The 24,191-nt window shown below is 39.8% G+C and overlaps 1 protein-coding gene across 1 annotated transcript in view; it reads right to left on the bottom strand.

Annotated features, from left to right (window-relative positions):
• Positions 1-24,191, bottom strand: part of ANKFN1 (ankyrin repeat and fibronectin type III domain containing 1) — a 138,748-nt gene that overhangs the window by 2,864 nt on the left and 111,693 nt on the right. Inside the window, exons 15-16 of the mRNA XM_059907590.1 lie at positions 18,935-19,101; positions 11,628-11,841 (exon numbers count right to left, since the gene is read on the bottom strand). Coding sequence (XP_059763573.1) covers positions 11,628-11,841; positions 18,935-19,101 — 381 coding nt within the window. The remainder of the gene's footprint in view (positions 1-11,627; positions 11,842-18,934; positions 19,102-24,191) is intronic.

The following is a 24,191-nucleotide window of genomic DNA, read 5'->3' as shown; positions in this document are numbered from 1 at the left end:
GTGACATGTGGGAAATCAGGAACCCTCATATAATGGTGGTGGGACTAGAAACTGGTCTGGCTCTTTGAATAGCAGCTTGGTAGAATATATTAAAAATGTGCATATCATTTGTCCCAGCAAGTCCTTTTTCAGATATCTATGTTTGAGAAATTGTCACTATGTGTACATGGAGGCATTTACAAATTGTTCACTGTAACGTGATTTATAAAACTAGAAATAATCTTGTGGCTGAGACTACTGTGAAAGGAAGACTTAGAGACACAGAAGCATTAAGAAAAGAAAAATAGTTTAAGAAAAGAAAAATACTTTACTTGGCAAAGTTCTGCAAGGGAGTCCAAGTTCAGTGCTGGCTTGCTGATGAAAAAATACAACAGGTATTTAAAGTAAAAACCCACAGGGTTACAAGGTTATAGTTAGTCGTGCATGGTGGAAAATCAGTATGATTATCATAAGAATACTGTAAACTTAAGGGAAAAAAATTGTTTTGTTAGGGAGTCAGTAATTTACACAAATGGGATTAAGGTTTCTTCTATTTTAGGGACTAGGACCAGATGTAATATATATATTTTTTGCTTGTTTGTTTATTTCAGGGTCAGGGTATGAAGTGTTTCTTTTCCTTTTTTCTTTTTCCTGACTGTAGAAGATGACATTGCTTACTCATTGGCAGGGCAAGATTTCAGTTTTTTGTTCTCTCGCTGCTGGCTGCTACCCAATATCCATTATCCTTTTTTAGTTACAAAATCTTAAATTTTGTTTGAGGCAGCAGTGCATTCATGTAAAAGACCACGTTTTTTTCAGCTTCCTTTGCAGCTAGCCATGGTCACATAACTAAATTCTGGCCAGTGAGATAGAACTGAAAGTATGATATGAAACTTTTGGAAGGCTGCATTAGAGGAGCTGGCTTAGCTGGGAGATAGGCCATTTTGTTTTTCCTCTTTCCTTCCAATTGCCTGTAACAAGATGTGTTGGCTGGGCTCACAAGGCAACCTTGGAAAAGGAAGCCATGTGCTAGGATGGTGGAGCTGAAAAAGGGGGCATGGTATCTGAAGACCATGGAGTCCACATACTGTCGCTGAATTGTCTACCTCTGGGCTTCTTTCACATAAGAACGAAATAAAATATCTTGTGTTAATGACACCCTTATTTGGGTTTTCTGTAACAAGGATCCAGACTTAATCCTAAGTGATACAAGCCTAAATGTTTATTATTAGGAGAATGGTTTAAAAATTTGGGCACATCCATACTATGGAATGCTATGCAGCAGCTACAAAGAATGAGATCAACCCTTATGTTGTTCTTTAAATAATGGCTATCAAAAAGGACTCCCTTTTTTATTTTGAGGGGTTCTACTCATCTGTTCAAGGGTCCCCTCAAACAAAGCCTTCTTTAGGAAGCACCCCCCAACTGTCCCAGAAAGGATTGCCCACTTGTCTGCACTGCTGAAGTAGTTTTTCCTTCAATTATCCTTTGGCACTTAGCCTGTACAGACTTGTATTATTAGTTATCTTTTTAAATGCAAATATAACATCCTGGTTTCCTGGTTGGACCAGAGCCCTCTTAGGGCAAAGATATTTAATTCATCCATTTATTCAACAATGAAGATTTTGTTTTGCTTCAGCTGCTGCTCTAACAGAAACACTGTGTTTGGTGGCTGACTGAATATAAAATTAATAACAAAGGATCTGCTTCAGGGATTTTACTGTTTTAATGGAGGCAGGGGCATATATGCATCTATGAGACTGTGGAAGAACATATCTTTTATAAAAGAAGTTTAGCAAATAAGATGCAGGTTTATAGGAAGGAGATCACATTTTATTGGGACAGGATTGATGAAGTACTCTGTCATCTCTATTTTTTCTCTCCATTCATTCATCTCTATTTCTATCTATATTAATTTACTTCTTCACTTTCAAAAAGTGTTTTGAGGCAGCTTTTAATAATAAATATGCAAATGTTGATGAGAGGCTTAGAAACCAGAGAGGAAAATGAAACAATACAGGTAGTCCTGTTTGACTATAATATGGGAACAGGAATGGAATTTTGGGAAAATGAGGCTACAAAAGTAAGATGCCAGCAGTTTCACTCTTGGGAATTTATCCTAGAAAAATAAAGTTTATTTTCATGCAGGAACTTGTATATGAATGTTCATAGCAATTTTATTGGTATTAGCTCCCAACTGGAAATTACCCAAATATCCTTCTGTGGATGCATGATACGTCCATACAATGGAATAATACTCATCAATACAAATAAAGAATTCCATTTATGTGACATTTATGAAATAGTTATAGAGATGAAGTACAGATTTGTACTAGCCAGGGGCAAGGATGTGGGGAGGGGCGGTGGGTAAGGCTATAAAGGGGTAACAGAGGAAGTTTTGTGGTGACGGTACAATTGAGTATCTTGACTATGGTGGTGATTACCCAAGGCTGCACATGTGACAAATTACATAGAGCTATACAAGCGAGCCTGCATGCTTATGTGCATGTGCACACACACACACACACATACACACATGCACAAGTGTATGTATAACTGGTAAAATCTGGATAAACTGTGGATTATACCAGGTTCTTGGTTTTGATGTTGTATTGATATAAGAACTGTGTAAGATGTGAACACTGGGGAGAGGCTGGGGGAAGAGAACATGGGAATTCCTGTACATTTCTTTGCAACCTGCTGTTCTTATAATTATTTTAAATAAATGGTTAAAAGAGGTTATTTAATTTTTTTTAAAAGATAGGGTGGAGTCAGAGGAGAGCAGTGAATGCCTAGATAAGGAGTTTGTACCTAATTTTGTCACTAGTGGGTAATTATCAGCGAATTTTGAAGAAGTAATTGACAAGATGAGAGCTGTGATTTAGGATAATTATGTAGCAGGTAGGATGTAAGAAGAACTGGATCAGGAGGAAACAGCAGGGAGGCCAGCTGGGAGGCTGTTGTCCAAGCTATGTTTCCTTTAAATATTTACCTTTTTTAGGTTGTGGGCCTGAGCAAGAGTGGTGGTTACGTGGAAGAGAAGAGAAGTCCAGGAAGATCATTCATTCAAAGATGTTTACTGAACACCTATTTTGTGATAGACAGACATGGTCTCTGCTTTCAAGCAGCTCACAGAGGGAGGATTAGACAATAAGAATATACATAAGATTAATTTCAAAGAGTGAAGTTCTATGAATAAAATGAAACTGAACTTCAGCTAGAGGGTGACTTGGGAGGGAGGTTCGTTTAATAAGGTGGCCAAGGGAGGAGTCTCTGGAGTCTAGATGAGACCTCAGTGATCAGAAGGAACCAGCTATGTGGACATTTTAGAGAGCAGTCTTTCAGACAACTTGGAGAAGGAAGTGCAAAGGCCCTGAAATGACTAATAGGTTTCAGGCCTTGGTGCCTGGGAGATAGGAGTAGCATTAAACCGGAGGAGTTTAATTGCAACAGGGTTGGGCAGTGGAAGAGATGGTAAATTTAATTTGGGACAGGTTGAACTTAAGCAGTTGGCCAAAGCATCCTGGAGGGATGGAATGGGAATGTGGTAGGGTAGCAAAGTTGAGGGAAGATGTTTCTGGGTAGAGAAGAAGGAACTGTTGGAAAGGGAACTGTTGAAGATATGAGTAGTACGTTGATGGAAATAACAAGGCGGGGTGATCACTTGGGAGCACAAGTGCTGTCATTGGTCTTTAGTGAAAAAGATGTAAGGACTCCTGGTTAGGGAAGAAGACAGACATAGCTTTTCAAGTTAAAAGGCGAGAACTGGATAAAGGCTTGGGATGAATGACTTTGAAATTCTTAAAACAAATTTTAGGCAGTACTTTTCCCTATCTTTAGTGGGAAAAATTGGAAACTGCGAGTAATAGGCTGTCAGAACTGTTGGCTGTTTTTGATGATGGCAGTGGTGGGTGCCATAGGGGTCATGAAAAAGAGAGGTTAACTGAAGATTTGAAATTGGGCTGGAAATAAGATCCATGCAATTAATTGAAAATCGACTTTAGTTGAACTTTCTTCTCTATTTATCTGGTCACTGTTGTCTATTCAGCTATCCATATGTACTATTCATTTGCATCCACAATAGTAATAACAATACTTGCTATTTACTTAGTACTTACTGTGGGCCAGTCATCATGCTAAGTGCTCTAGGTGCTTTATCTTACTTAATTTTTACACCAGTTCCCATTCTGCAGATAAGAATACTGAAGTCTAGGCTTATTAAAATTTCCAATTCATATAAGCTGGTAAGTGGCAGAATAGGAACCTACACGCAGATTTGTCTCACTCCAAAGACCTGCTGTACTGCCATTTACCTTAGAATTCCCATGGCTTTCTGTGGAAGCTTTCTGAGGCCTGGGACCTGGTTCATCTGATTCACTTTGCGTGGCGCCCACACATAGCTATATTAAGCTCTTAGTAAGAGAAACACGTTAGGTCTTGTATTAGTTTCCTGTGGCTATTGTAACAAATTACCACACACTCATGGCTTAAAACAACAGAAATTTATTCTCTCACAGCTTTGGAAGCCGAGAAAGTCTGAAATTAAGGTGTCAGCAGGGTTGCACTCCCTCTGGAGGCTCTAGGGGAGAATACTTCCTTGCCTCTTACAGCTTCTGGTGGCTGTTGGCATTCCTTGGGCTGCATCACTCCAATCTCGGCTTCTGTCTTCAAGTGAACTCTCGTCTGTGTCTTATAAGGACACTTGTCGTTGGATTTAGGGCTCACCTGGGTAATCCAGGATGATCTTATTTCAGGACCCTGAATTATATCTCTGAAGACTCTTTTTCCACATAAGGTCACATTTGCAGGTTCTGAGGGTTAGGACGTGAACGTGTCTTTTTAGTGGCCACCATTTAACCCACTAGAAGTCTGATAGTAAAAATGATACATCTAGAAGCAACTGCTGAGGAGTGTGTGTCACTTTTTTCCTCTTTCCAGCCTATATCAGGTCAAATGCGCTATAAGAACAGTTTGCACTTTGACCTCTCAGCGTACAAATAGTGAGCATTTGTTGGTTGTAGGGCAATAAGGAGTATATGAAGGTATGCTTTAAAGGGCTGACATTCTAATATTTCAGTGGAGCATCATATTTTAAGACTCAGTCTCTCAGGAAGAGCCTGTGCTGATTTCCCCAGGTAGAGTTAGTTGCTCAGTTCTCATGGCTCATAAAGCATTTTATTTATATCTCTGTTATTGCATTTATCAAGGTTTATTATAAATTATTCACTTGTATTTTTATCTCCCTCATTAACTGTGAACTCTAGAGGGCATGCACTGTGTCTTGTTCATCTCTGCTTAGTAAATGTTGAAGAAGCCAGTCAGTGAAGGAATGGGCTAAGGAAGGAGTCAAGCAAAGGGACATGCAGATCCTCTGTATTTCCCAGATCATCTGATCTGAGCATGAACATGTGAACAGACCATGAGGACTAGAGTGTGAATTAATCATCACTGTATTATTAGCCTCTTGTGGTGTATCTGGTACATACAAGGCTCTCAGTAAAGAATGCTGGGTTGAACTGAAACTGAAACGAATATTGAAATCGGAGAGCTTAAAGAGCAAAGAGATTTGATTGCCTCTTAAAAACAATACTGAAAGCAGCCTGAAAAGATCTGATTTACTTAATCTGCCATAGAAATGTCTGAAAACAATCACCTAAATCATTTTGCTTTATTTTATTTTTTTCATTTTGCTTTATATTTGGTGGTACTTGATTTGAGTCAGCCCAGTTGTAGCAGAAAGAACAATTATCTTAAAACTAGACAAAACTGGGCTGAAGTCCTGTCTTGTTCCTTACTGTGTATATGATCTTGAGCAAATCACTTAGCCCCTCTGAACTTAGCCCCTTCATCTGTAGCATGTAGGTAATTATGTTACCTATCTTCCATTGGTGCTATGAGGATTAAATTTGTTTAAAATACTTTAAGTGCCTTACAAAGAGAAGGTGTTAATATTATTGAAATCCTTTTCACTTTTATTTTTATTAAACAAATTTTTTTTTATTCATTTATTCATTTATTTTTTGGCTGCATTGGGTCTTTGTTGCTGTGCGCGGGCTTTCTCTAGTTGTGGCGAGTGGGGGCTACGCTTTGTTGCGGTGGCTTCTCTTGTTGTGGAGCATGGGCTCTAGGCGCGTGGGCTTCGGTAGTTGTGGCACAGGGGCTCAGTAGTTGTGGCACACGAGCTCTAGAGTGCAGGCTCAGTAGTTGTGGCGCACGGGCTTAGTTGCTCCGTGGCATGTGGGATCTTCCCGGACCAGGGCTCGAACCTGTGTCCCCTGCATTGGCAGGCGGATTCTTAACCACTGCACCACCAGGGAAGTACTCTTTCCACTTTTAAATAGAGAATAACTAGAAAGCATATCAAGAGGTGACTCATTAAAATACAAACCAATAATCAGAAAAACTTCAAGATTTTGCTGTGAGAATGGTGAATAAAGGAGAACAGTCATCTCTTGAAGGGTGTCTTGTGTTAGTTAGTCCAGTACTGTATTTCTCATCCTAGATTTAGCACTGAGTTTGTAAATGATGTGAATTCTTTACTGTAGCTCCCGGGAGCAAGGGAGATAGGAGATAAATCAAGAGAAGAGCTAGTTATAACTGTAGTAACCCAGGAAAGAGATGAAAAAGGGCTTGAGTATGGAGTGGTAAATATTATCTTGTAGGTTCAAAGACCTACACTTTGGAAACACTGCTCTAGTGGGAATCTAAATATTTGACTTCCATGGTGGTTGTATTATTTATTATAGGACTTAGTGGAACCGATTGCTTAGAGTGGGATACCCCTCCCAGAACAAGCTGGGAAAATCTCCAGGATGCCAGCCAGGGCACTGAGGAGAGTTTCCAGGGATTTAGGTCACTGCCACTCCCTCCCTTCCTGGAAAAGAATGCAAAGTGCAGCTTCCATCCCCAGATCCGGGCCATATGCTCCATTAAGCATTGTAGGCGCCTTGCCCAGCTGTTATTTTTAATAAACCTGGTTGTGCGCCTCAATTTCCCTTAGAGGGCCCACTGGGCAGGCCAGCACTGGTAGAACCTTGCATTTCCCCTCTGGTTGACCCAAGAGCTGTTTGATGGAAGTTCTGCCCATAGTATTAGTGCTAGCTTAGGAAGCTTGGCTTTCTTGCCATTGTAATGGGTGTTGCAACTCCTGGTCTCTGTGGATCAGGCCAACAACAGCAGAGTAGAATTGATGTGGATTTTGAGGGCTTTATGGGGAGATGACATTGCAGGGAAGAAGAATTGATTTAAAGCCATTGCTTTTCTCTTAAAGGCAGGGGGCATGGCAGGATGGAAAGAAAGGAATAATTAGTAGTATTTGCCCTAAAAATCTGTCTTCACATTTTTAATATATCACTGTCCAAATTGCTGCTTTTTGTGTGTGTGCCTCATTGAATCTGTTTCCACTATGTTTGAGTAGAATTTAAATAATTTAGAAACAAAGAATTTTAATAAATCTCTCATCAGGCCTTGGGTAGAACCTCAGGGGCTTGTTCACCTTCTAATTTCCCATCTTCAGATTCCTGTTGATGCTTTTTTTCTTTGATCTGTTTCATTTATGCCATAGTGTTCTTAATCTTAACATCATCTGGGAAAAGCTTACCAGGAAGATTTACATTTGGAAGATCAGGATAATCTTCACATGCATCTGAAGGAAACAATGCCCCCCTCCCCCCTGTTGCCTCACCCATGCGTCACTAGGAGAAATAGCGGTATCGGAAAAAAAAAAATTGCTGCTGCCTGTGACTACTATGCCCACAGAAAAGGAGTGGGAGAGAAAATACCCATGTGATGGACCAATCATTCCACCCCTGCCTTGCGCTGCCTTTTCTAGGAGCCAACTTTCCTCCTTGGGTCCTTGGGAGATGCTTAATTTTAATTGACTCAGAGGAGTTCTACTTTGTGTTTGAAAACCACACAGAAATGGGAAGTAAGTTAAAGAGTTCCACTGCTCTCCCACCCTGTTTGTCCAACCACATACACACACAAACAAATCCAAGGTACTCAACAGCCTTAAAACAGAATCTTGGGCTGGTACCAGAGTCTAGGCTTGTGATAGGCTTTGTATTTCCATCAGGCTTCTCAGAAGTTAAGTGACCCCTACTCACACAGAATGGAACTGTGTGGCAGACTTTGCCCTGTGAGCAACCAATGGGGATATACCTCTAAATTGGATTTTTCCCTCTTCATAAATGGTTTCCAAACAATTAAAAATAGTCATACTAGTGGAGAGGACAGAGTATGCAGGAGCAGATTTCATTGCTCTGAAATGCTTGTGCTTTTGTGAGGGGATGCAGTGCTAAATGTTTCTCCCAGTTCTCAACAGTTTCCCTGTCACTGGGTTCCATTTTTCATTTGCTGCCCTTCACGTCTTTGTGTTTCACAGCCCATGGAATCTTGGCTTCAGAGAAATAAATGGACCCAAGAGAGAGTTATATTTTAAGAAACAGAATGATGATCGCTCACATTTTAAGTTAATAATAAAATCCGAGTGTAATTGGCCAGATCTTCCCAGCAGGGAGTGTGTGTAACCCGTCATCTGGCCAACGTGAGAATTTGGCACTTATGTGGCACAGGAGAGGCCACCCTCATACAGCCAGGGGGGACCCACTTAGGACCCTGTGGCCAAGAGAAGATTAAACACTGGGAAAGTTCTGTGAGTAGAGAGGGCAGACAAGGGCTGTGAAGTGGAAGTAGAATTGAAGAGTTGTTTGTAGAATTATGTGAATTGGGGAACAACATAGGGTATATCTATCCTGCCTTTAAAAAAATGCCCTTTCAAGCCTGTACCTCTCCAGCTACTGCCCTCCCTCCTTCTTCTCTTTCACAGCCAAGATTTTGAAGAGTGTATCCTTGCTGATCCCATTTACTCCCCTATCTACTTCTATTCGGTTTCTATCTCCTTTCCTTTATAAACTGCTGTCATCAAGGCTACTGACGACTTCCTTGTTGAAAACAAAAAACAAAACAAAAAAATAGAAGCTTTTCAGTTTTATTTAACCTTTTACCATCATTTGATATGTTTTAATTTCTGTGACACTACTCTCTTGATTTTGTCTTCTTCCTCTGGTTGTTGCTTCTTAGTTTAAGAAGTCTCGCTCTTCTGTTCCACAGGGATCCTTCCATAGTCTCCTCTCTTACTCTACCTGCTCTCTTTAGGAAATATCAAGCATTTTCATAGCTTCATCATTCATATGTCAACAATTATTAAATCTATATTATTAGTCCAGTTCTCTTTTCTGAGCTTCAGACCCTATACATCCTGGTTTTTTTTTGAATGTTTCTTTTTGCATGGGATGTCCCAAAGCCAACCTAAATTCAACATGCCCATTCGCTCAAGCTTGTTTCTTCTCCTGTCTAACCTGTTTTTGGTAAATAGCATCATAATGTCCTGAGGCACTGTCTCCTCTGTTAATAAGCTTCCTAATTGATCTCCTGCTTCCAACATTGGTCTCTTCAAGCAACACACAGATTGGATTATAAAGAAAATACAGATTATATCAATCCTTGCTTAAAAGTTTTCAGTGGCTTTCCATCACAAGTAGAATAAAATTCCAACTTCTTACCATGCCCTGCCTGGTCTGGCCCTTGCCTTTCTCTGTACCCCATCTCTTACCACTAACCCCTTTGTTCACTCTGCTCCAATACTTTGGCTTTCTTTCCACCCCTCACCCACCTCAGGGCCTTTTGCTGTTTTGTTGCTTGGAATATTCCAACTCCAGATCTTTGTATAACTGGATCCTTTTTTTGTGGCTGGTTCAAATGTAACCTTCACAGATAGGTCTCTGCTGATCATCCTAGTGGATTCAGCACTCTCCCTACCCACCTTGATTGCTGTTTTGTATTATGCATTGGAATATTCACTGTTTGAAATGATCTTGTTTATATTTTCATGTCAGCTCTGTGGGAGCACAGACTTTGCTTTGTTTATCATTATATCCCTGTTACCTTGAAGAGTGCCTGGAACATAGTGGGTAGCCAATGAATGTTTTTTTAAATGAAAAAAAAAGGCCATGTCCTTAGATCCTGAGTGCAGCCAGACTGCTTGCAGTTCCCTGAACTACAACACAGTTGCACATTCTGCTTCCTCTTCCTATAATGATTTCCTTTTTCCTCTTTTTCAGCTCCACTCCTACTTATCTGTCAGTACTTGACTTTGTCACCTCTTCCAGGAAGCTCTCTTTGATCTTATGATTTCCTGGTTAACACCTTCATTAGACTCTATAGCACCCTATGCATGTCCTCATTATAGCACATATGCAATTAGTATGAAATTGTTTGTTAATGTATCTGTCTCCCTGTTAGATTAGCTTCTGGCAGGGATGGTATTTTATTTGTATCCCCAGCCCACTGGGAATCTATAAAAATCTACTTAATTATTTTGTTGAATTATTTGTTAAATCATAGAATTCTTTGGTAATGTAAATTAGCTGTCCCCCAAGTTCTTGCACTAGCCAAGTTTTGATTTTCAGACATGATGTTTTAAAAATGTACATAACCTTACTTATAGAAAAGGTTCATGCCCCCACTGAAGTCTTCTGTAATAAGAATAACATTAAATACTATACTTACAATTTATTGTCTACTATGTGCCATGAACCTCTGACATAGATTGTCTTATTCACAAATAACTTTTCAAGGTGTATATATTATTATTCTCATTTTTCATATGCAGAAACTGAGACTTACATGTAGTAATCTGTTCAAGCGCATATAGCTAGCAAAAAAAAGCTGGAATTTGAATCCAGGTCTTTGATTTCTAAGCCCAAGCTCTTTCTGCTACGCCATGCTGCCCCCTATGGGACAAGTTCACATTTCAGAACTGTTTATTAAAAATATCAATTATTATCATTGTAAAGCTTATAAAATTTGAGCTTTTATAAGCTACAGAATCAGGAAAGATGCTTTGAATACCATTATTTTAATCAACTAGAAAAATGGCATTAGTTTTAACATGTTCTAGGCAAGAGCATTATATTGTCTGTGACTAGTACGCTTTCTCTCTGTTTATAAGCATAAGGGTGTTTTGTAGAAGTTTGTATTAACTCAGCTATGTTTTTTCCAGTTAGTATTTGCTATGTAAACTCCAACTTAATTCCCAAGAGTGGAGGTGACTTGCTAGGCCTCTCCTCCAGCTTATCTGTAAGTTGTCTCCTGATTGTTGTATCCATGATGAGACTAATCTACTTATTTGGCCTCAGGCTCAGGATTCTAGTGTATCCACAGTTTCTCTCCCAACTCTCACCCCAGGATGTTGGTGCCATGTGGGTGGGAAGTTTGCCATGAACTTTACCCAGACTAGGACCTACTTCCTGCCTCATTCCTGTCAGTCTCTCCCTATTTACTGGAGGCTGGGCCTGTTCTCTTTATTACCTGGTTTTGGTTAAATTCCTTTTGTATCTTGGAAGCTTGGCCTAGAACTGGACTGAATCTTCCCCACCCCTAAATGGAGGTGATCTCAGGTCATTGCCCTAGCTTCCTACACCTCCCCATTCTGATTTTGTTTCCTCTGTGCTTCTAGACTCTTACCACTGAGCAGTGTTTCCTACTGCTTGCTGGAACTAATGACTTAGCACAGAAGAACCTCATCAGTGGAGACAGGACCAAGAATCTGGTGACTGAAATATAGAACTTTAGATCTTATTGCTTACCACTCACTGCCTTTCTTCTGTGCATCTCTGGGGATGGGGATGGTGATGGAAGGCAGTCTATATGTGATGATGTAGAATTGATCTTCTTTAGGTTCTGCTCATCTGAGGGGTCTATCAGCTTAGTGATGGATAAGCCAGAAACTGGTTGTTTGTATCTTGCATAATGTAGAGCATCCATGATCCACCTCATTTCACGCCAAACTTCATCTATTTGCTTTGGGATAAAATGGTAAAAGACATTAATTATCAAACAGGTTTAAAAAGGTATAAGTTTCCCTGAGAGTCCAAGATGATACATTTTCCACAGTATTGGTTCTGAGCAAGGGTAAAATATTTTCAACATAGGTTTGCTAAACCAGAAAACACCTCTTCTTTATAATCTCTTGTGTCTTGCATGTTTTTACCTGAGAGGCTATTTCATTTAGTGCAAATAGTGGAAGACCTGGATTCCAGCTGGGATCCACAACTTACTGGTTCTGTAACAACCTTTGGCAAATCACTTGACCTTTTCCAGCCTCAGTTGCCTTATTTGTGAAATGTGGACAAGACGTTTCCCCTTTTATACCTCACAGGACTGCTGTGATGACTGGGTGAAATGATATATTTGAAGGTCCTTTGTAAAAACTGCAGGGTACATTTCTCGTACATATGAAGTGTTATTAATTCTCAGCATGTAATGAGATATTACTCATTAGGATATTATGGGGAAGGCATATGATGAAGTCTGAATTTCAGAACAGGTGAAGAAAGGAATGTAGTTTTAGTTCTATGTGAACTAGAAGAACAAAGCATTACTGGAATAAGCAGAGATTCTTGGACCTATTTTAATAGAAATAACTTTTATATATTAAACTTACTTTCTTACATATAAGTGCTTCTAAAGTACAAACCAGCTTAAACAGCGTATTCTTCTAAGTAATTTAAACATCCTTGTAATTTTAGAGTAGCCCATTTGATTTCTGGGTTACCAAAGAGATTTTAACATTTTCATTATAAAGTATAATAGTTGTTACTCAGTTGTAAAAGTCATTCATATTTATGTGTCTGTCTCTGTAGATGACAGATATTCTCCCAAATCTTAATAGACACTATCCATAAACTTTCTGGTTATTCTGACTCTCTCCAAGGAGGTTGTTAATGACATTTTTTCATGGGACCCTGGAGCTTGTGATAGGCTTTGCATCTAATTTCACTGGGTGCTTTGAGCAAGCCGTTAACTTCTGACCCATTTACTCAGCTGTAAAAAGAAGAAGTTGTACCGAATGATGTCTAAGTTCCCTTCCAGCTCTGACACTTTATGATTTATTTTTGAAGAACCTTTGGAAAGTTGGTGTCACTCAGTTTCCAGGTAGAAGGTGTTCATTGTATGAATACTGCAAGGTTAAGGTCTCTCTGATTGTAGAAGGGAGTATCCAATGTTCTATTTTATTTTCAAAATTCCTTTTTAGGGCCTTAATGTGTACTTAAAGAATACTCTTTAAAGAATCCACAAACCTGGTGCTCCCTCCAACAAACACAGATTCTGAAATTGTGATAGTCTGTGGTGTTCAGAGTGACAGGCAAGCTTGAGTGAACTAGTGAATGGCACTGCATCATTGGTAGCCATTTTCCCTTGCTTTCTAGTAACGTTCTGTAATGAAAGCATGAAATTGAGCTTCAGGCTTTGTTAAGGCAGTGAGTTGGACTGAAGGTTCAGCAGTGGCAGGCCCATGAGGAGGCTCTGAACAATGTAAAGAGAGAAATCTGAAGTTCAGGGGGTAAAGCTAAAATGGAAGTCCAAGTCAAGACTTGGGCAGATTTCCTTAATGGGATTGTTGCTTTCTTAGCTAGCTTTTATTGATCCTACCTCATGCAGCATACTCTCATCTCAAAGTTTAAGGTACTGCATGACTATGGACAACTTTTAGAGGTCCTGCCAAGGGCAGGTACTGTGCTTTTGTACCTTTAACTTTTGGCTGTGCAAAGAATAGGTACTCAGTAAATGATTATTCAGTGAATGAAGGTATGAATGAATGGTTATCTAATTCTTTAGATCTCTGCCCTCGAACAGAGTTATTATGAGGATTAAGTAAGATGATGTAGATGAGTGCACCTTGTAAGCTGTACATTGTTACAAAGTTTTCAGTTGTTACAATGACAGTCATGGTTATTGTAGTGGACAGAATGTGGCCTCCCGAAATACATGTCCACGTCCTAATCCCTGGAATTTGTATTACCTTATATGATAAAAGAGTAAATATTACCTTGTATGGCAAAAGATGTGATTAAGTTAAGGATTTTGACAGGAGGAGTTTATCCTGGATTATCTGGGTGGGCCTTAATTCCAATGGCAAATGTCCTCATAAAGACATTCTTACGAGAGTGAGGCAGAGGGAGATGTGGCAGACAGAAGAGAAGGAGGCAGTGTGACCACAGAAGCAGAGATTGAAGTGAGGTGGCCACAAGTCAAGGAATGCCAACAGCCACCAGAAGCTGGAGGAAGCAGAGAACAGATTCTCCCACTCTCCAAAGGGAGTGTGACCCTGCCAACAGCTTGATTTTAGATTTCTGGGCTCCAGAACTGTGAGAGAATAAATTTCTGTTGTTTTAAGCTACCCCGTTTGTGGTAATTTATACAGCAGCCCTAGGAAATGAATACAATTATTAACAATCTACTTGTTCTCTTTGGATAGATTGCTTTTGCCTTATTGTTGAGGATGGATAGTGAGAGTTAGTGTAGAAATTTAAAAAATTATGTGTAGAAACAATGGTTATTTCTTAATTTTTCTCAGTGATGAAGTGAAGAGGTATTAACTGAAGAAAAATCAAAAACATAGGTACAGGGAAGCCTATGGACTGAGTTTAATGGACTTAGCTAAGTAGCTCTAAAAGAAGTACAATTTTCACCCATTTTTACCTTATACCATTGATCTAAAAATAACTGACAACATAATCCCCCTGATTTTAATGTCCAAATTCAGCTTCTAAAAACTTGCTGACACGTTTTTTAAAAAGAAGGACTATGAACTTACTAGGTCTGTTGGTTAAAAGTTTTGCATCCATTTCTCACCCTGCCCTTTAAAAATTTTGGTTTTCATCCCATAAATGACACCCCTTTCTCTGTACTCAGGCAAGATAATATTTTTATTAAAATGTGAAGGTGATTGGTTTTCTCACAGCACCGTTACAAGGTGCTTGAGGGGATGATAGATTGGCTATATTTAATGAGCTGTGTTTCTGTTACAGCTTAGGAGCATTTGAAGCATTACAGTATATAAATTATAGCCTAATTACCCTTTAGGCTTTAGCAGCTTAGAATATGCCAAGTGCCAAGTCTCAACACTTTGACATTTCTGCTGCATGTGTTGTCTATAAAGGCTGTATACCTTACCTGTGATTTTCTACACCTCCCCTGGCCTAGCCCTTCCCCTTTCTGGCTGCACTCCTTGGCTTCTTTTCCTTACTGTATTTACATAGACTCCCTTGCTGTTTACAATGTTTGGTTTGTGTAGTGCCTTCAACACTGTCTTAGATCTGGAATCATACAAATGCTCTCACAGCTGGCACTTGCCTCTGCAGATTATGGTGTGTGGTGAGCTGAGCTGTGAATGCCAGTGGGTGAATGGCTGCAGCTGGTTTTCATTCTGAGCAAGAGAGATTGAGAAGCTCAGTGTAGATAAGGGGAGAGATGATATTGCATTAACTCTACTCAGTGAAGTCACCCATGTTGGATGGAGCAAGGCAGTCCACTGAAGGCTGTGGGTGCAAGGAGATGGTCTGGTTTTAGCCTGGCCAAGAAGTGCTTTTTTGAACCCTTTGGGAATTGGCTTTTATCCAAGTCTGCGTTTACCTGGCTGGCTGGAAGAGTGTGTAGAGGCCACTCTCAAGTGACCTGCTTTGGGAGGCCAGTGCAGGCTAGAACTTTAAAGAATTCCTGGCCTGGCCTGCCTTTATCCATCCCGCTTAATAGTGTGATGAAAGGGAAGGAGAAAAAGGCAGTGGAGCCCTAGACTAGGTGAAAAACAGGAGTGAGGATAGTCATCTGGAAGTAAGAATGGAGCCAGAAACTCTTGGAGTAGTTTGAGACTGTGACAGACTGAAGAAAGTCAGCTTTCTTGTGTTTGAACATAGTGGATTCAGGGGAGCCTTAAGTGGAATAAAGCAGAAATAGAACTTAAGGTATGATTAGAGAAGTGCTTCTCTAAAAATATTTATGGTTGTTAAAGAAGTCATGAAACGTTAGAGCCAACTAGGTGCTTAAGAAGGCATCTAGTCCAATTCTTTTATTTTATATATGAGGAAATTGAGGCCCCTGGATCAAATGAATTGTCCAGTACTCCAAGGTTTATCAGTAGAAGATTCAGGACTAAAAATGTATGCTAATTGTCTTCTAGTCATTATTCTTCTTACTCTGTTCCACTATTCCTTACATTGGGTTCAAAAGATAAGTCAATCTTTCGTATTCTCCTCATGCTCCATTCTTCCTTTTCCCACCCCCTTCCCCCTGTCAATGTTCTACTTTTACTGGAAATAAAATAAATGACGTAAATGTTTTGAAGTTTTAAATACTACACTCTCAGGTCAAGAAAGCAAGTAAGTTCTTGAAAGGTTTATTTTTTTAGTCTAAGAGGTCACCTAAAATATCTCATTTAGGATGAGAGAAGTAGGATAGGATTTGTCTGCTCACACTTTGCAAGCATATTACGATATCTTCTTCCTGAGTACTTAATAAACCCACAATCTTGCATATCATGTTTTAAAGCATTTTCCCTTCTTATTAATTAATAAATGAATGAATGTATAATTTATTCCATACTTATTATGTGCAGGCACTTTAGTGAATGCTTTACATGCATTACCTTGTTGAATTCTCTCAGTGACACTGAGAGCTAGTACTATTATTATCATCATCCCTGTTTTACAGATGAGGAGATTGAGATTTAGAGAACTTTATTTGCCCAAAGCTCACAGCATTTCCTCATCTTAGGTCCTCATTACTTGCCTGGAGGGTTGCAATAGCTTCGTATCTGGTTTCCCTGCCTTTAGTCTACTTCTCCTTAAATCTAGGAATGATATGTAAATTATTTAGTAGCCAGTGAGAATGAGTACTTACTATAAACAACCAGTGTGGCCATACCAATGCGAATGGGAGGAATATCCTCCCCTGCCTGATTCTGTCCTGAACATCTGTGAGATCCTATAACTGACTTTCTCCAAAACTTTGGCCAGGTTCCTATTGCCTGCAGAATCAAGTACAAATATCTTACCATGGCCTTTAATAAAGCCCTTGTATGATCTGATCTCATTGCTACTTTCATTTTTACCTAATTTCTCACTACTGTCCTTTACTCAGTTTATGCCCCAGCTAATCTTGACTACTCATCATTCCCCAGATACAATTTTTCTGCTCTCTCTGCCTTATCTGTTTATTCTTTTTCTTTGCCTCTTAGTCTATTTCTCCTCACTATAGACTAACCTATCCCTATAGGCCTAGCTCAGGTATCAGTTACATCCTCTATGACAACTTTTTTATACCCACAAATGTAGGTAAATTTTTACTTCTTTGTGTTGGCACAAAACTTTTTTTTTTTTTTTTTTTGTACCTCTCTTTTGGCACCTAACTCATTTTACAAATAGTATTTTTACACATTTCTTGTCTACCCTAATGGATTTTAAATGCTTTAAGGTCAGGGACCATGTGTAATTCAACTTTGTATCTCCCTTACAGTGCCTGACACCTGGGTGTCCAACAAATATTTATTAGATTGACCTGAATATATGTCAAAGTGATATTTATGATGGGGCTATTGCTATTACAGAAGTCCACACTTATCCATGGTTTTGCTTTCTGCAGTTTTGGTAACCATTGGTCAACTGAGATCTGAAAATATTAAATGGAAAATTCCAGAAATAAATAATTCATATGTTTTAAATTGCCACTGTTCTGAGAAGTGTGATGAAATCTCCTGTCATTCTGCGCCGTCCTGCCCAGGACGTGAATCATCCCTTTGTCCAGCGTATCCCTCCCATTAGTCACTTAGTAGCCACCTTGGTTATCAGATTGTTGCAATATTGCAGTTCTTGTGTTCAGGTAACCCTTGTTTTACTTAATAATGGCCCCAAAGCACAAGACGTAGTGATGCTGGCAATTTGGTTATGGCAAAGAGAAGCCACAAAGTTCTTCCTTTAAGTGAAAAGGTGAAAGTTCTTGACTTAATAAGGAAAGAAAAAAAAAAATATATGGTGAAGTTGCTAAGATCTGTGGTAAGAATGAATCTTCATTCCGTGAAATTGAAGGAAAAGAAATTCTTTGTAGTTTTGCTCTTGCGCCTCAAACTGCAAAAGTTATGGGAACAGTGCATGATAAGTGCTTAGTTAAGATGGAAGAGGCATTAAATTTGCACAATGAGATATTTTGAGAGAGAGAGAGAGAACATTCGTATAGTTTTTATTACAATGTATGGTTATAATTGTTCTATTTTATTATTGTTAATCTCTTACAGTGCCTAATTTGTAAATTAAACTTTAGCATAGGTATGTACGTATAGGAAAAAAATAGTATATATAGGGTTAGATACTATCTGCAGTTTTCAGGCATCCACTGGGGGTCTTGGGATGTATCCCCTGAGGTTAAGAGGGGACTACTGTATATTCATTTTGTGAATTGGGTTACTACAGGCATAAAGATCATAAGATTTGTCCAAGGGATTTAGGGGCAATTTCAGACTAGATCCAAATTCTCTTGTTGAGTAATCAGTACCCCTTTCTCAAGACCCTAAGATGTCACCATAGGGCTTTTCCAGAAAAGACCATGGACAGGGAACACATTTTTTAACCTCTGTAGCTACACATTAAAGTGTCAGTTCTGCCAGAAAGAAGTCCAAAGAATGAGGAATCTTAGGTCCAGCTGAATTTGGGTTAACATAAACTGATGGGTCATTCTCTTCTCTTTTTCTCCGGGATATTGAATTAATTAATACAGTTTTTCTCTCTGTTGGAATTATCAGTGGGCTGCTGGGTAAGGATAATATTCTGATCTCTACTTCTTCTGGCAGTGATTTTTCTCTCCAGTATGGGAGACTACTGCTACCTACCACAGTGGCTGATACAGCTCTTATTAACACAGTGTTTGATCTGTAGCTTTTTCTTAAGCCTTTGTATAAAAACTCACATTTCCCTGAGCTCCGCATTTCAACCAAATCAACAAGCTGTTTGCACATGGTTGTCTTTAAATTAGCCCAGATTGCTGTTCTTTCTTAGGCTTGGTTCTCATCCCTCCACCATGTCCCTTCTTTCTCCCTTTTACCTCGGAAGAAACAAACTGTTACCTGAATGAAATCTAACACTTGCTGGTGTCTTTGTTTGGCAGCTGCAACCTCACTGTCTGAGATTGCTTCCCTCAGGGACTGTTGGGTATTCAGAGAATCCAGCTCCACAACAGCAGAAAGGCGGCAATACAGACTAATAAATTTCTCCCTGTAGCTGCAAAAATGAACTGGAAAACGGACAAGCAAAATAACACATGTTAAGATTTGGTATCAAAATAGAGAAATTCATACCTCAGAGAAAACAAGTTGAATGAAAACATGATTTATTAATCCTATCAGTGGAAAATATTAGGCCATAAATAAATTATAAATGTGCTCTTAAGGGGCCAGTTGTCTGGCTTTAGTCATACAGTATTCCCTTTTAAGGTTTACCAAGTCCTGGTAAGGTATGGGGAAGCGGAGTCGGCTAAAGCTGCAGTTTATGTTCAGCCCCTAAAGTTGGGCTACTACTGGGAGAGTAAGTTTGCTTATCACTTTAAAGGAAAAAAAAAAAAAAAAGCAAGTAGCAATTTGAAACCTAGTTTTGACTGCCATGTCTGATTTCCAGTATGTATCTTGCATGTTCCTTTCCAAGGCCAGAAGTCCCAGAAGATACAAGGCATGCTTTTCTCAGGGTATGTTTTGTCTTTTGTCTGGCTGGAAAATGTCTGTATAGACCTAGTATGATGAGTTTTGATTCTTCTCCTGCCTCTCCACTCCTCAGCTCCGCTGGAAGGATGATGGAGCTAATGCTCGATAGACCATTTTTGTCTTCACCTTCCTCTCTTAAAAGATAATGGGCCAGAGGCCAAAGGAAACAGTCTAATCTTCATCTCTATCATGGAGGAGGGAGAGAGGAGTGTGGGACTCAGCCTGGTGCAGGCAACCTGAGGTGATCCGATGTTTCAGACTTCTCTGACTGGCTCTGATCATATACCGTAACTTCAGATTCCAGTAAGATGAGGAAAGCATCCCAATTCAGACTAGTGTAGTACCAGTCTCTTCCTGGCCATTGCTGAGTTTGGAGACTCACTCGCCAGGAGCCTCACTTACTCTGTGTGCCTCTGACCTGTATCAGTGTGTTTTGTGCTTTGGAAATAGGGCTGTAATAACTCAACAGATCTGTGGAATGGAAACATTTTTATTTTGGCTTCTTTGGTGAGGAATTCTAGGAAGAACATCTAATTACTGTCCTTGGGCCTCTTTGCTGTTGATTCCTGAGACCTAGACCTGGACATTTAGGGAAACGAAAACCACATACCTCAAAATGGGGCATCTGGTCATCTATACACCTTACTGAGGGAGCCCTGCTTTAATGCACATTGAGAGATTTTGTGTACCCTACAATTCCCATCTTACCACTGCCTGCTTCCTTACTTGATTTTCTCTCAGGATGAAACTCAGATGAGTGTAAGGGTAACCTGCCCTGTTTGTGTTTCCTCCTATTGAAGTGGTAGAGGAGAATGGAGTGAGGGCTCCAGTGGCCTGTCCTTATTCCAGCTGTGCACCATTTCGAGGCAGTGTTTCTGAATTCAAGTAGTTTTGGTTCTGGGTTTTTTTTTCTCTCTGGTGTCAGATCCTTCCTTCTCACTTTCTCTGCTCTAACACTTCCTTGTCTGACAGAAGAACTGATCTCATTAAATGACAAACTATTGAGCTCTTCCCAAATGATCTACTTTTCATGCTTTTCCCTGGTTACAGACCTCTGTAGAGCTCCGTCTTGACTCAGGATAAAATCCAAACATCACTATAAAGCAAGCTCCTTGAGATCTAGGATTTTAATTTATCTTCAGTCATATCTTTTGTCATGCAACCACCCTCTACCCTCTGCCTGCATTGACCCTACACTTTGGTCAAGCTGAACCTACTACAGGTCCTTTTGTGCTTGCATGCTTGTGTACATGCCATTTCCTTCTCCTCCAATACCCTTTTTTTACCAATACCTTCAGGTCAGAATCTTCTGATACTTGAAAATTCAGTTTAAATATCTTCTCCTCAGTGAAATCTTCATGGACACTTTTTTCCCTCCAGGCAGAATTAGTTTCTCTCTTTTGTGCTCCTAGACCACTTGTTTCTAAATGTATCAGGACACTGATCCTGCTTTACTGTAATAATGTGTTTACTTGACTGCCTTGGTATTAGACTGTGATTTCTTTGTGGGCAAGAACCGTGTCTCCTATTAATTTTTACTTCCTCAAAACCTGGAACATTATAACTTTTCAGTTAATGTTTATTGACTGAATGAACAACAACAACAAAATGTGCACCCTGATCTGAAGAGAGCAGACCCTTCCTCCAAAGTCTCCTCTTTCCCTCCATCCTCTTTTCTCAAGGTGCTTTTGCTTTTCCTGTTTCAAAAGGTGTACTTAAGGTCTGTGCTATTTACTGGCCGCTCTACAGGAAAGAGTCACCATTACTTTTTAGCTTACTCTTGACCCTTGTAGCTCCCTGAATGTGTCTTTATGCCTTTCAAGGAGGAATTATATCCTGTTTGCACTTGACAGATGTCCTCTCTTGGCTGGAGAGTGAAGAGAGTGAAGTGTCTCACAGTCTGCCTTTCCAAACCAAGTTGTAAAAAAAAAAAAAAAAAAAAAAAAAAAATCAGCTTTTTTCCTTCTTTCTAAAATATGACTGGGAAGATAGTGAGAGGCACTGAAGAATTTCTTTAAAGGAAATACTATCGGTCCCATCTGAATTCTAGAACGCCAGGGTGTCCACAACTTTCTCTTGTTGTGTCTCCTTGTGGTCAGAGCCTTGGATCAGTGGGTGGTCTCACAGTGCCCACACCACCCGTGCCACTCACCACAGTGAGCTATGAGGACCTTTCAACGACAAGGACAGGGCTTCACTTTCCCGCTCTAGTGGTTTTTAGCCAGAGCCTTTAATGTTACTTTAACAAATGTTACTTTAACATAGTCTTTTGTGGTTTAGCAATGATACATTTGGTAGCCATCACTGAGAAGGGGAGGATAGACTGGAAGCTTCTAATTTTTTTCTAATGTGAATCACATGCATTTTACAGGCAAAATGGTATAAGGATACAAAAATGCATTATCCCAGACCACATGATTTGTTATTAATTTACAAACTAAGACTGATTTTCTGTGGTGTTTTCTCTCTCTTTTTTCTGTATAAAATAGTGACAGACTAAAATGCCGTTAGCACCGACACTGGAAGTGAGATTAGGAGTATAGTAGAGTGGAAAGTACTCAGGCTTAGGTGTCAGATGAAACTGGATTTGAATCATAGTTCTGCCACTTACAACCTTCATCATAATCGGCATATAACCCCTGGGAGCCTCCGTTTCCTCATATCTAAGACAGGGGTAATAATGTCTACCTAGGATAAAACAACATAATAATAAGCAGTAAAGTACCCAGCATAGCATTGTGGCACATATCAGATATAAAATAAATTTTTGTTCACATCCCTACCACGTCCCCCCTGGGAAGAATGAGGCATTTAGTAGGTAGAATATTAGAATGGGATTGAGATTAGAATATTCTTCCTAAAGATCTCTAACTCAATAAAGTCCTAATCAATCGCGGCCGTGTAGCCTAGTTTGGAAGCTGAGGAACCAACAAGATTACCTCCTAGGGTCAGTTTAGTTCCGTGATTCTTTGCCAAGGTGTCAGAAGGAACCTGGGCATAAGATGCCTCTCTAAAGATTCCTGGTAGTGAATGAGTTGATGTTGGAGTTCAGGAATGGTACCCTAAATCATGAAAAATGGGCATTAGGAATGAGGATTGAGACCGTGCCATTTCTTATAAGCCTGTGGCCTGGATTCCATTAGGCTCAATGCCTGGATATCCCACAGGCACCTCAAACAAAACTCATCATTTGTCAAACTGAACTAACTCATCATCTCTCCCCTCCCCCCAAACCTGTTCCTCCCCTCTTATTTCCTGTTTTGGTAGATGGCAGCATTATCCATTTCAGCACCCTATTCAGACTCTCTGGCTCCTCCATCTTGCTCTCCAACCACATTAAATCAGTCACAAAGTCCTATTGATTTTAACTTCTAAATTCCTCTTGCCTCTGCCTTCTCTTCTGTACCCCTGCTGTGGCAGTCTTGGTTTGAGTTCTTATCATTGGCCACCTGGGCCAGTCTCTTAACTGTCTCATTGCCTCTAGCCTCAGTCCTTTTTTTGTTTTCTTGCAATCCATAGAGTTGCTAAAACCTAGTAAGACCATATTATTCATTTTCTTAAAATCTTTTAAAAGACTCCTCTTTGCCCATAGGATAAAATCTAACCACTTAATCTAACCGCTTTAGGATGGCCTAGCCCTTTGTGATTTTTACTTGTTTTAATTTTAGTTTTATCTTCTGTCACTCTTCCTCAGATGCCTTAAGCATCTTTCACAATGAACTACTAAGAGTGTACTTAATTGAGCTGCATTTTCCCACGTCTCCAAGCCTTTGTGCATGCTATTCCTTCTGCTTAAAATGATTTTCCTTTTCTACCTTTTCTTTCCTTTTCTGAATGTTTATTTATACTTCAGGGTCTATCTCAAATATTATCTCTGTAAGAAAGGATTAGGTGTCTTTCCTCTGAAATTCAACAACCTACATCTTACAGCAGGATTTTCTTTGCATTGGGACTATTGGTGTAGATGTCTGTATCCTCCACTGGATTCTAGACTTCTGGTGGGCAGATTGTGTCCTATTAACGTCTGTATGTCCAGCCCCAGCACAGTACTTTGCATACAGTGGAAACTCAGTAAATATTTGTTGAATGAAGGATGCAGCCAAGCACTGAAGTGTGAAATATATACCAGGCTTCAAACTGTTTCTAAAAAATTCCCCAGTTTCTTAATCTTGCTAGTCAAGTCAGTTGGAATCATAGAGCCAAGGAAATTGATAAAAGTCAACTTTCTTCTTCATAGGCCTGCTCTCAATTGTGACTGCCCACAGGGTCAGGGCAGGGTGACCTTCTCAGTGCAGGCTAGGCAAATCCTCCAGAGACCATATCACTGAACAGAGTTTCTAAGGGCTTTTCCTTTCACTTCTGGGAACAGCATAAATAGTGATCCTTGTTGTTCCCTAGGCACATACTTTATTACTGCAGAGGACTGCTATCCTGCTCCTATCCAAAGGGTCGGGGAGCATCAGCTCTCACGCTGCGGAGGGGGAGTGGGTCTGCAATTGTACCACTTTGCCTCAGCTCAGCCCTGCTCGTAGAGGTCTCACAGCATCCTCCTGTATGATGGTCTCTCTCTTTCCCCAACAAGTAATCCTATGAAAGAGCATCCTGTGGGTCTTCCTCAGCCTAGTCT

Source organism: Balaenoptera ricei, chromosome 20, assembly GCF_028023285.1.
Source record: "Balaenoptera ricei isolate mBalRic1 chromosome 20, mBalRic1.hap2, whole genome shotgun sequence".
NCBI lineage: Eukaryota > Metazoa > Chordata > Mammalia > Artiodactyla > Balaenopteridae > Balaenoptera > Balaenoptera ricei.
The sequence above is the reverse complement of the archived record's forward strand: the minus strand, read 5'-3'. Positions and strand labels throughout refer to the sequence as shown.